The sequence below is a fragment of the Dreissena polymorpha genome, chromosome 2, assembly GCF_020536995.1.
Source record: "Dreissena polymorpha isolate Duluth1 chromosome 2, UMN_Dpol_1.0, whole genome shotgun sequence".
Classification (NCBI taxonomy): domain Eukaryota; kingdom Metazoa; phylum Mollusca; class Bivalvia; order Myida; family Dreissenidae; genus Dreissena; species Dreissena polymorpha.
In genome coordinates this window covers 21,633,031-21,645,858 of record NC_068356.1, presented here as the reverse complement: position 1 = coordinate 21,645,858, position 12,828 = coordinate 21,633,031, and the positions used below count along the sequence as shown (strand labels likewise).

Below are 12,828 nucleotides of genomic sequence, written 5' to 3'. Positions count from 1 at the left end.
ATGGCTGGAATCTATAATTCCCAGAATATCCTCTGCGAAATGGTCTGTTGGTTCCACGTCCCCGCCATGGTTTGTAGGACCCATACTGGGAATCCTTAGCAATATATGCCATCGAGTCACATGATTTAATTTCCTTGGACACATCATCGCCAAACAGATTCTTTGTAATAGGCATTGATATATTACACAGTTCAAAGTATTTCTTTTTCAAATGAGGACGAATGCTGTAGCGCCTCTTTACTGAAATATTGTACTGTACTTGACCAAGCAATGTAAGTGTGTCCGTCAAAAGGGTTTTTGTTCCCTGATTTAAAGCAGCCGATTTCAGATTTTCAGCTAATTTGATTACCGGTACCATGGCTGTGGCAACAATATTCTGAATTTCAGCCAAACCTCTGTCTTGTGTGTGCACTCTTTTAACTAATATTTTCCAGATTTCAGGATTAACAAGTGGTGGTCCAGCCATATCAACATTTTCAGGAATCTTATATTTCTTTGCAATGTCCTCTATATCGCACTGAGAAGTGCATGCCACATTAATCAATTTTGCTAAAGATTTAGCAATGGGTTTATCCGTTTCTAAAGCCTTCAATTTAGGAGGCTGCCAATTTTCATCCTCAGAAGTAACTGAGCCAAACAGTTCTTCTTCAATATTCTTAGACCTAGAAGGTCCTGGAGTTTCAGTGTCTGAAACATCCTCTGAATTTATTTGCACATGTAAATTTGGCTGATCCACCTCTTGATAAGAATATTCATCAAATGTATCATAATAGTGGGGGTCAACATCTGGAATACCCAGTTTCTGTCTTAATTTTACAATATCTTCCTTTGAGAGCTGATTTATGTCAATAGAAGATAATGGCAACTTTTTTGACTTGTTTGTAGGTGTCTGATTACGACTAACTGGTTTTGAGGCCTTTTTGACAACGGACTTAACTTTCTTTTTTCCCTTAACGGGACTTTTTCCACGTTTCTCTTTAGTAGTCACGGTGGAAACCTCAACCATAGAAGCAACATATGGTGTATCAACGATATCACCAGATTCGAAACCGGAAAACTCCGAGTCTCCGTTCACATCCGATAAGTCGAGAACATCGTTCTCAACAGAGCTAATTTTTACCAATTATGAACAAATATAAGAATACTTGCCTATAAATAAATATTTATAAACAAGGACAGTGTCCTTGTGAGCCCTTTTCTGTATACTAAACACAAAATATTCTAAGTTAAAACACGTGTGTGAAAAAAGCACTAAAAAATCGTGCCTACCTTGTCGATCGCAGAAACAATTATGACTTCCGATTGAAGAGCGCTTCCAGTTGTAGTGAGGTATTCTCGATTTGTTTTTATGCTTTAAATCGCGATCTATTAGAAATATCGTCGGAACGATATGCTAAATTATACATGTGAAAGCCAGAAGGCTTTATGGAAAATAATAGCCATAAATAATAATGGCATAATTATTCTTAAAAATTGCCATAAATTAGCTTCTCTTGTTTTGTGAAGACAGCATGCAAAATATTCTGTGTCAGTGTAGCATGTGGGGGTATACGTCACGTCTGTGACAAAGCTCTAGTTATAAATATATTTTTTTGAAAACCTGGTTTTGTGACAATTTTGTCCCTTGTTATTATTTGAGTTGCAATGCTATTAGGTTAGATTTTATTTACCCTTATATGTATCATAGATATTGCTTGGCCAAGTGTGAGGTTGAGCACTCTAAAACCGGTTTAAACTGCCAATGCTTTGTATTGACCATTCCAAGGCGGTGACCTTAGCTTTATTATGCTCCCCGAAATAAATTTCGGCGGAGCATATAGTTGCCAGTTTGTCCTTCCTTACTTACTTACTTCCTTACTTCTGTCACACTTTTGCTACCATTTCTCATAGCGCCTTCAATACTTAACCAATCGCTTTCATATTTGGCATGTAGGTACCTTGCATGGACCTCTACCTTTTGATGAGGTTTGAGGTCACTGGGGTCAAGGTCAAGGTCACCGAGGCTAATAATAGACTTCCTTCTGTCACACTTTTGCTACCGTTTCTCATAGCGCCTTCAATACTTTACCAATCGCTTTCATATTTGGCATGTAGGTACCTTGCATGGACCTCTACCTTTTGATGAGGTTTGAGGTCACTGGGGTCAAGGTCACCAAGGCTAATTATAGACTTCCTTCCGTCACACTTTTGCTACCGTTTCTCATAGCGCCTTCAATACTTTACCAATCGCTTTCATATTTGGCATGTAGGTACCTTGTATGGACCTTTTGAAGAGGTTTGAGATCACTGGGGTCAAGGTCAAGATCACCGAGGCTATAATAGTTTTTTTAGGTGGTTATTAACCAGGTTTTTAACCAGGTTTTCCGAAGGAAAAAACTGGTTATTAGATTGGCGAATGCGGGCGGGCTGGCTGGCTGGCGGGCTGGCTGGCTGGCGGGCTGGCTGGCTGGCTGGCGGGCTGGCGGGCTGGCGGAATAAGCTTGTCCGGGCCATAACTATGTCGTTCATTGTCAGATTTTAAAATCATTTGGCACATTTGTTCACCATCATTGGACGGTGTGTCGCGCGAAATAATTACGTCGATATCTCCAAGGTCAAGGTCACACTTTGAGTTCAAAGGTCAAAAATGGCCATAAATGAGCTTGTCCTGGCCATAACTATGTCATTCATTGTGAGATTTTAAAATCATTTGGCACATTTGTTCACCATCATGGGACGGTGTGTCCCACGAAAGATTCACGTCAATATCTCCAATGTCAAGGTCGCCACGACTAAAAATAGATTTAAAAAAAAAAAAAACTTACAAAGGGGGTTAATTTTTTTTGGTCATTTCAAAAGTTCAGTTTGAGTTTTCTCCCTTTATCAGATTTTTTTTCACAATGAAAACCTGGTTTTGTGACAATTTTGTCCCTTGTTAACACATAGATTGACAAAGACCATCATCGGGGAACATCCATCAGTTTCACTGATATTCTTGTTCTTCTATGTGTGTATGTTGTTTCGTATTGTGCTGCTTTTTACTGTTTTGGCAATTGGTCACTTGCCTTAAAAAAAAGGACCAACACATTGTATATTATAAGAATGCAATGCTGTTCCAGCAGCTGGGGTTTCACTAATTTATATTTTATATCAAATACAAATATTTTTCATAAAATTATTACCGGTACTCATATAACTTGCCCTCTTGCTTTTTTGTTCTAATAATATTAAATGTTTCTTGATATCTATACTACAATAACCTGTAATTATCATTATTTTACTGGATAAGCTCATGCTGTACTGGTATGTAAAGCTGTGTCGGTGCTCATTGTTTCTTGTAATGTATTATTTATATTAATTATGATTACCAGTATGTATTGAATATTTTGTTGCTCTAAAAGCCACAAATCTATTAAAGCCACTTGCCCTGCAGGTACATGTATATCAGAAGACAACATCAGGTCCCCCTACTTATAGTAGTTGTGTATGGTAGTTGCCAAAATTTTAAAACTTATTCACTGACATACATACCATACATTAAACTTACTGTTATGAATTTATAGAATCAATCAACAGAAGAAGGCTAATCATGTTGTTTCCTAACAAAAGTTACAAAATATAGGAGCTGACTGATCTGAAAATGGGGTAGCCCTGTTTGGCAATCCAAGTTTTTAAGATATCATATTGTCCTGTAGCAAAATCTTTGTGGCCAATTTAAGCTTGTGTGGTATTTTTCACCCGTTTAATTAACATTTAAAGTATGTCTCTCTTTTCAGAGACTATGGAGGAAAAAGAGGGATACAAACTACTGTACAAGTTCAAGCACATGATACAAAGTTTGGTGCCGTTTCCACCGCTAGGCATCTTTAGTGTAAATCCTGCACTTAAAAAGTGTTTAAAAGAAGATACCACTGACATTGATGATGTCTGCCGTCTTTTAGCCCATATCGCTGATCTTTCAATGCAAGCTCATGTGTTAGAAATAAATCATACAAAATACCTAGCCAATAATGAAACAAAAACGGTTAAGTGCGAGCTTCTGAAGAATAAGAAGGATGCCTGTATGACGTCATGTTTGGGGGAACAGGCAACAGACACAAAAAAGGAAATATGCCGAATGATTGCTTTTGGGGTAGAGCAATTGTATGGTAAGTTGCTTTTAGCTCACATCAATAAACAGCTCCTCCTCCTCAACCTATTTGCAGCTTTTCTCGAAAGTTGACAGAAATGATCCTTGGATGACTCTTTTTTATAGTCAATTTGGTACATTGCATTTGAAGGTCACCAGAGCTGTTTACTTGTAGATTTAAAACATTAAAGTTTTACAATTTTCTTTTCAGAAACAGCATGCCTCAGTTCAACCACTTATTTCAAGTGCTTGAATCTAAAAATATGTTGTGAACATGAATTGTAGATGTGCAAGAAATAACTTTTCTGTGCTATGATCCCCTTGTGATTGAGGTATTTACCCTTAAACATTACCATGTGCGTGCCAGCAATATAAAATGTGCTTCAGAAAACTGCGTTTTTATTTCTCAAGCTATTGAATATAATTATACATTTCTAATAGTGATCACTTTGACATGCAGGTATGCAAGACACAATTTTCTGATGCACTGATGCGCTTACCATACTTGTTTTTAATTGACATGTATTGGTGCTTTAATTTTACAACAAAGTAAAGATCTGTGCACTACACATTTTTTAATCAACTACTAAATACCATACTTTTGGTGAAGATGAAATAAAATGTACATTAAGAAGTGTAATGTTTGGCTTGCTTTTCACAAATTTCCTAGTTCAAAAGAGTGCACATACTTAGGCCAGTAACTGACCTATTGACCTATTTAAATGAGAGGAAGGGAAGAATGACTAAGAAATGATTTCATTACCAAGCACCACTTAAATTATTTGGCAGATCCAAGGTTAAAAACTGTGTTCCTCATATTTGTTATTGATTGCTATACCAACTGAGTCAGCTGGTCTCGTATCATTTAGATTTAAATACAGACAAACTCTGGGCCAGATGCTTACCAGTTTGTCACGTTGACAATAATTGTAACACTTCAACTGTGGTTAGCACTTTAGGGTCATCATGACCCTCTTGTTTGATTTTCAATTGTTTTGTACATGTATATACACATGTAATAAAGGATGTCAAGCTGTTAATTTTTATGGATCTATCTCATGATTTCTTCAGTTTCAACCCTTAATAATTCTCTTATTTCTCGGCGAAGCTGTATACACCAGCTTTTCACCTTACCTGACCTTTGTAACTGTCCAATAAAATATAAATAAAACTTCCCGCGGCTAGTTCAGAATGAATAGACTTTATTTATCCCATAGGCTGATTTGAGCATTCCACGAGAACATTGGAAACATGTCCGCGTCTTTGTAACACTGTTTTACTGTGTGTTCAGCATGAATTTTTTTATCTCTAATGAAAAGGCTTAATAAGATAGAACAGTTTTACACTCAATCGCGACATCAATACAGTTTGTGCGTGCACCTTTTATTTTCAGAGGCAACAGCGTTTTATACTTAAAGGCTATGTTCTCATATTTAGTACTGACTTCCATATTCCTGTCAACATGTTAACATGTTAAAGTATAAAGAGCAATGGAAGCGTGGCCTCACTTTAATGCATTGCATCTCAACCCGCGAGGTATCACGGGTCAGTTTGTGGTTAGTGTGTGGTTTATTTACAGGTCATAGCTGTGTCATCCAATACGCTTATATGCTAACCTAAGTTAGCGGCCAGTAAAATAATCGTTATATAATATAGACTATATCTATGAACTAGGTGAACTGGAATTTTCTTTAGACCAGAAAGATGTTTAATGAAGATATTCAGCGATATTATTATGGTTTGTCAATTTTAGATTCTTAATGTGTTTTCAACAATACCATGATAAATATTATTTTTAATCAATTTAACAAGAACTATTCCACTATATTGACTAATGTATTAAGCATGAGCGCAATGATTCTCGATACTGTTAATAATCGAATCAAATAGCAATGCCCGACAAACCATTAAAACAGGTTTGTTCCAAGAACGCGCGTATAAATATTTAAAATATGAACGGATACTTAGCGTGTGGCCGGTTGAGTCATATGTTTAAATTTCACTTCCATTCTTCTTTTGGTTTTCTGTTTCGTATCTATAGGTTTCTGACCAGCAATACGTAATAATGTAATTTAAGCCGCGAAAACTCAGCGTAACATCCCGTACTGCGTGTGATGCAGCTTAGAACTGCACAGATAAAGATATTTGCTATCCTTGATCTCATTTACCTTTCAAAAACTCCAACTACAATCAACGCCGTATATCTTTTTAAAAAGATATTTCTTGCTGATCATATAAATATTGTTGTTCCCTATCATGATATACCCATCTTTAACCATCTCGCAAGGTATGAAGTTCTGGTCGCAGGCAGTAAAAGACTCATTACATAAACTCTATCGCGTTAACCCGGTGAACATGACCAGAAATATCTTTTTTCACGGACTCTCGTCAATATACGCTCCGTGTTCAGTCCTACTCGGTTAATCCTTTCTCCATTATATTCCACAAGATCAGAGCTAATCTATTTACTTGTTCAGGGGTCATTAACAAGCCAAGGTGGTGTGAAACGCTGTCATATGATTTGATTGTAGAAAAATACAAGGGCTTGCATTTTAATATGTATCAAAGAAGTAATATTAATTAACGAAAGCACATTTTTATAAGGAGTATCGTGCTTGTATTTGATGATTGATTTAAAGAGTTTGTAATGATATATATGCGAAAGTATGTAACGATCTCTGAGCATATTTATAATTATGTTATATAAAATTATGATGAAGATAATTTATTTTCCATAACACATATCAAATTATTCAAAAGTAACAAATTGAATATTCCTTACTTTTTCAATGTACATCTGCTAATGTCCATATAAACAAGTTGAGATAGCATAGATAGTATGCAACATAAACTTTATAGAGTTCTTGATGATTTATAATAATATAATGATAAGCTGCTATATACAAATGTACATGTATATTTATTAAGTACTGTCATGATTGTAACCCCAACCTTTCTAGCTTGGAAATTTCATGGAAAAACGTAAATCACATAACAAATGTTCACATAATATACATAAATATGTTACTAATCAGTAATTAAACTGATCAACTTTACAGCAATTATCCACATGAGTACCCAGCATAATATGTGGTAGTGGAGTGTTGAACTGCACTTGAGTGATATAATTAAATGAATTAATTAGATGTACGGTTGATTTGTGTGTGGTCATTGACTCATATATTTTCATTTAATTCCCATTTTTCTTGTGTATATCTGTTCTATATTTATAGATACATGGTCAATATTATCTAATAATGCAAAATAAGCCACGCAATCTGGCCCAACGTAATTGATTTGCATGTGACGCTGCTAAGAACTGCGCAGATAAAGGCATTTTTGTCGCATGTATATAACTCTTTATCTTTCATCAACCACAACCACAATCAACGCTGTATATCTTTTTATGCCCCCCTTCGAAGAAGAGGGGGTATATTGCTTTGCTCATGTCGGTCGGTGGGTCGGTCAGTCGGTCGGTCGGTCCGTCCACCAGGTGGTTGTCAGACGATAACTCAAGAACGCTTGGGCCTAGGATCATGACACTTTATAGGTACATTGATCATGACTTGCAGATGACTCCTATTGATTTTGAGGTCACTAGGTCAAAGGTCAAGGTCACGGTGACCCGAAAAAGTAAAATGGTTTCCGGATGATAACTCAAGAACGCATACGCCTAGGATCATGAAACTTCATGGGTAGATTGATCATGACTCGCAGATGACCCCTATTGATTTTCAGGTCACTAGGTCAAAGGTCAAGGTCACGGTGACCCGAAATAGTAAAATGGTTTCCGGAAGATAACTCAAGAACGCATGCGCCTAGGATCATGAAACTTCATGGGTAGATTGATCATGACTCGCAGATGACCCCTATTGATTTTGAGGTCATTAGGTCAAAGGTCAAGGTCACGGTGACCCGAAATAGTAAAATGATTTTCGGATGATAATTCAAGAACGCATATGCCTAGGATCATGAAACTTTATAGGTATATTGATCATGACTCGCAGATGACCCCTATTGATTTTCAGGTCACTAGGTCAAAGGTCAAGGTCACGGTGACCCGAAATAGTAAAATGATTTTCGGGTGATAACTCAAGAACGCATATGCCTAGGATCATGAAACTTCATAGGTAGATTGATCATGACTTGCAGATGACCCCTATTGATTTTGAGGTCACAAGGTCAAGGTGACCCGAAATAGTAAAATGATTATTCGGATGATAACTCAAGAATGCTTTTGCCTAGGATCATGACACTTCATAGGTACATGTACATTGATCGTGACTTGCAGATGGCCCCTATTGATTTTCAGGTCACTAGGTCAAAGGTCAAGGTCACAGTGACAAAAGTCGTATTCACATAATGGCTGCCAGTACAACGGACAGCCCATATGGGGGGCATGCATGTTTTACAAACAGCCCTTGTTAAAAGATATTTCTTGTTTAGCTTACCTCAGAGCTCAATGTGCTCATGGTAAGCTGTTTTGATCGCCTTTTGCCTGTTGTGCGTCATGCATCGTGAACATTTGCCATGTTAACCCTCTAGAGGCCACATACATGTATATTGTCCAATCTTCATAAAATTTGGTCAGACCATTTGTGCCTATGAAATTTTGGACGAGTTTGAAATTTGCTCCGGTTGGTTGAAAAACATGGCTGCCAGGGTCAGGGTATTTTTAGCTCACCTGAGCACAACTTGCTCATGGTGAGCTTTTGTGATCGCTTTTTGTCCGTCGTGCGTTGTCCGTTGTCAACATTTTGCCTTGTGAACACTCTAGAGGTCACATTTATTGTCTGATCTTCATGAAATTTGGTCAGAACATTTGTCCCATTGATACCTCGACTGAGTTCGAAACTGGGTCATGCTGGGTCAAAAACTAGGTCACTAGGTCAAAAAAAGAAAAACCCTGTGAACACTGTAGAAGTCACATTTGATGCCCAATCTTCATGTAACTTTGTCAAAGTGTTTGTCTAAATGATATGTTGGTTGAGTTCAAAAATGGTTCCGGTCCGTTGAAAAACATGGCCACCAGGGGGCGGGGCATTATGCCTTATATGTCTTTAGAGAAACCTTGTGAACACTCTAGAGGTTACAATTTTTGCCCAATCATCATGAAACTTTGTCAAAACATTGGTTTCATTGATATCTCGGACGAGTTCGAAAATGATCCAGATCGGTGAAAAAACATGGCCGCCAGGGGCTGGGGCACTTTTCCTAATATGGCTATTGTAAAACCTTGTTAACACTCTAGAGGCCACATTTTTTGTCCAATCTTCATGAAATTTGGTAGGAAGATTGGTTTTAGTGATATCTTGGATGAGTTGGAAAGTGGTTATGTTTGCTTGAAAAACATGGCTGCCAAGGGGCGGGGCATTTTTCCTTATATGGCTATATATGGCTTTAGTAAAACCTTGTGAACACTCTAGAGGCCACATTTATTGTCCAATCTTCATAAAATTTGGTCAGAAGATTGATCTCAATGATATCTTGGATGAGTTCGAAAATGGTTACGTTTGCTTGAAAAACATGGCTGCCAAGGGGCGGGGCATTTTTCCTTATATGGCTATATATGGCTATAGTAAAATCTTGTTAAAGCTTTAGAGGCCACATTTATTGTCAGATCTTCATGAAACTTGGTCAGAAGATTCACCCCAATAATATCTTGGACGAGTTCAAAAATGATGCTGGTTGGTTGAAAACATGGCTGCCAGGGGGCAGGGCTATTTTCCTCATATGGGTATAGTAAAACCTTGTTAACACTCTAGAGGCCACATTTATTTTCCGATCTTCATGAAACTTGGTCAGAAGATTTGTCCTAATGATATCTTGAATAATTTCAAAATGGTTTCGGTTGCTTAAAAAACATGGCCACCAGGGGGCGGGGCATTTTTTCTAATATGGCTATATATCATGCTTTAGTTAAACCTTGTTAACACTCTAGAGGCCACATTTATTGTCTGATCATCATGAAACTTCGTCAGATGATTTGTCCCAATGATATCTTGGATGAGTTTGAAAATGGTTCCGGTTGGTGGAAAAACATGGCCACCATGGGGGCGTGGCATTTTTCCTTATATAGCTATAGTTAAACCTTGTTAACACTCTAGAAGCCATATTTTTTTGTACGATCATCATGAAACTTTGTCAGAAGATTTGTCCCAATGATATTTTGGACAAGTTCAAAAGTGGCTCCAGTTGCTTGAAAAACATGGCCACCCGTGGGCACGGCATTTTTCCTTATATGGACTTATGAATCTTCATGAAACTTTGTCAGTATATTTTTTTAAATGATATCTTGGATGCGTATGAAAATGGTTCTGGTCTGTTGAAAAACGTGGCTGCCAGGGTGTTCACTAGTCATGAAAGTTGGTAAACATATTGTTCTAATGACATCTTGGGCTGCACAGAACAGGTCAGTTCCTTTGAATCTCAGGTGAGCGACTTTGGGCCTTTCAGGCCCTCTTGTTTTTCTTATATTTATTTATAAGTAAAACTTTGTTAACACTCTAGAGCTCACAATTGTTTTCCGATCACCATGATATCTTAGACAAGTTCAAAAATGGTTCTGGTTGCATGAAAATATGGCCGCCAGGGTCATGGCATTATTCCTTATATGGCTATATACATGTATAGCTATAGTAAAACCTTGTTAACACTATAGAGGCCACATTTATAATCCGATTTTCATGACACGTGGTCAGAAGATTCGTCCCAATGATATCTTGGATGAGCTCGAAAATGGTTTCAGTTGGTTGAAAAACATGCACGCCAGGGGTCGGGGCATTTTTCCTTTTATGGATACAGTAAAACCTTGTTAACAACCTAGAGGCAACATTTATTTTCTGATCATCAAGAAACTTGGTCCGAAGATTTGTCCCAATGATATTTTGGATACAATTTTAAATGGTTACGGTTGGTTGAAAAACATGGCCACCAGGGGGGGGGGGAGCATTTTCCTTATATGGCTTTAGTAAAAAGTTGTTAACACTCTTAAATAAACATTTATAGTCCAATTTTCATGAAACTTTGTTCTTATGATATCTTTTATGTGTTCGAAAATGGTTCCAGTGTTAAAAAATGTGGCCACAAGGGAGAGGGAAATATATCCTGATAAGGCTATTGTAAAACTTTGTTAGAACTCTATAAGTTATATTTATTGTTCACTCTTCATGAAAGGTGGTTACAACATCTGTTCTAATGACATCTTGGGCTGCACAGAACAGGTCAGTTTCTTGATATCTCTGGTGAGTGACTTTGGGCCTTTCAGGCCCTCTTGTTATTGTTTTGGTATGTTACTAACTTTTACTTTAAGTAAACTGTAATACTTTAATGCACATTTCCTGCACATGCATGAATATGTTTAAATTAGAAAAGAATATAACAGCTGTATTGCTATCTTTTTTTACATATTTCAATCTAGGTCCTGACTCTCCAAACAAGGAGTCAACACTTAACACTCCTGAAGTGACCACAACTGAGAAGGAATCAAAAGAGTTTGATAAAAAAGCAGAAAGCGCAAAAAATATTGCGGCTCCAATTACCACAAAACCTAACCAAAGAAGCATTGCTACAACACAAGATCCCATGTCTAGTACATCAAACCCTACATCTACAACAATTTCCAGCACTTTGGCAAGAAATGTAAATAAACCAACTTCTTCACAGAACGAAACACTTGTTAACCTACTTAAATCTCCCCAATTACCTCCGCCTGTTAAAAATGAGACAATTGATGACAAGAACTCTAAAACCTCAGCAGCACCACCACCTCAAATAGCTCCATCAACTGCTAAACTTACTAATGAAACAATCACCATTCAGCCAACAACTTCAACTGAGACTTCGACAACAGATGATGGGATATTAGACGACAACCAAGATACAAAGAATGGTGCTGATGCCAAAGTTGAAACAAACAAAGATACTGTTTCTCAAACTAATCTAGAACAAGATGAAAAAGGGTCAAACATATTTTCATATATCCTGGTATTGGTTGTACTTAGTATTGCGGGCTACATTGTTTTCCAAAACAAGCACAAGGTAATTTTGCAATACAGTCTTCAATTGCTATATTGCTAGTATCATATTGTATTCTCTCCAAAGATTATGTGTCTGCTAAAATATGTCTATCTATTGTAAATTTATCTTTAAAATCTTGAAATTAACTCATTGTGATGTTTGAAATAGTTAAGCTTAACTGGAAAATATGGTGGTATATTTAATACATTTGCTTCTGTATGAACAGAGAGATAATCACTTTTTTGCTGATATGGCAGGAAAGTGAGGGTAATTTAATTTAAACAATTAATAAAAGTAATAAAGGGTATTAAATGGCAAAAAATACCTGTCAAGATATTTACGTTGCCATCTTTACTATCACATGATTACTCTCTCTTTTACGCAGTCACAGGAATTCAAGTTTTTTTGCCACAAACATTTAAAGTGTTGAAAATATTAACTGAACAGAAATGAACTTCAAATTGTTGATTTATTGCACTTTAGTTGTGAAAAAATGGATTGGGTCTTGCTGAGAATGCATATACAACTAATACATCATTTATGTCATAAAAAAAATTGTCTTGAAGTTTGAAATGTATCTACTTGTTGGTACTGTTATTCTGTATGCATTTACAGTAGAACAAGGATCTAATGATTAAAGAAGTTGATTGTGTATTGAAATTTGTGACAAATCAGTGATAAAAAATTTTCTTTTGCATTTA

The 12,828-nt window shown here is 36.8% G+C and overlaps 1 protein-coding gene across 1 annotated transcript in view; it reads left to right on the top strand.

Annotated features, from left to right (window-relative positions):
* The window catches only part of LOC127866177 (uncharacterized), a 39,744-nt gene that overhangs the window by 22,224 nt on the left and 4,692 nt on the right, over positions 1-12,828 (top strand). Inside the window, exons 2-3 of the mRNA XM_052406598.1 lie at positions 3,756-4,127; positions 11,529-12,148. Of these exons, the coding sequence (XP_052262558.1) occupies positions 3,756-4,127; positions 11,529-12,148 (992 nt within the window). The remainder of the gene's footprint in view (positions 1-3,755; positions 4,128-11,528; positions 12,149-12,828) is intronic.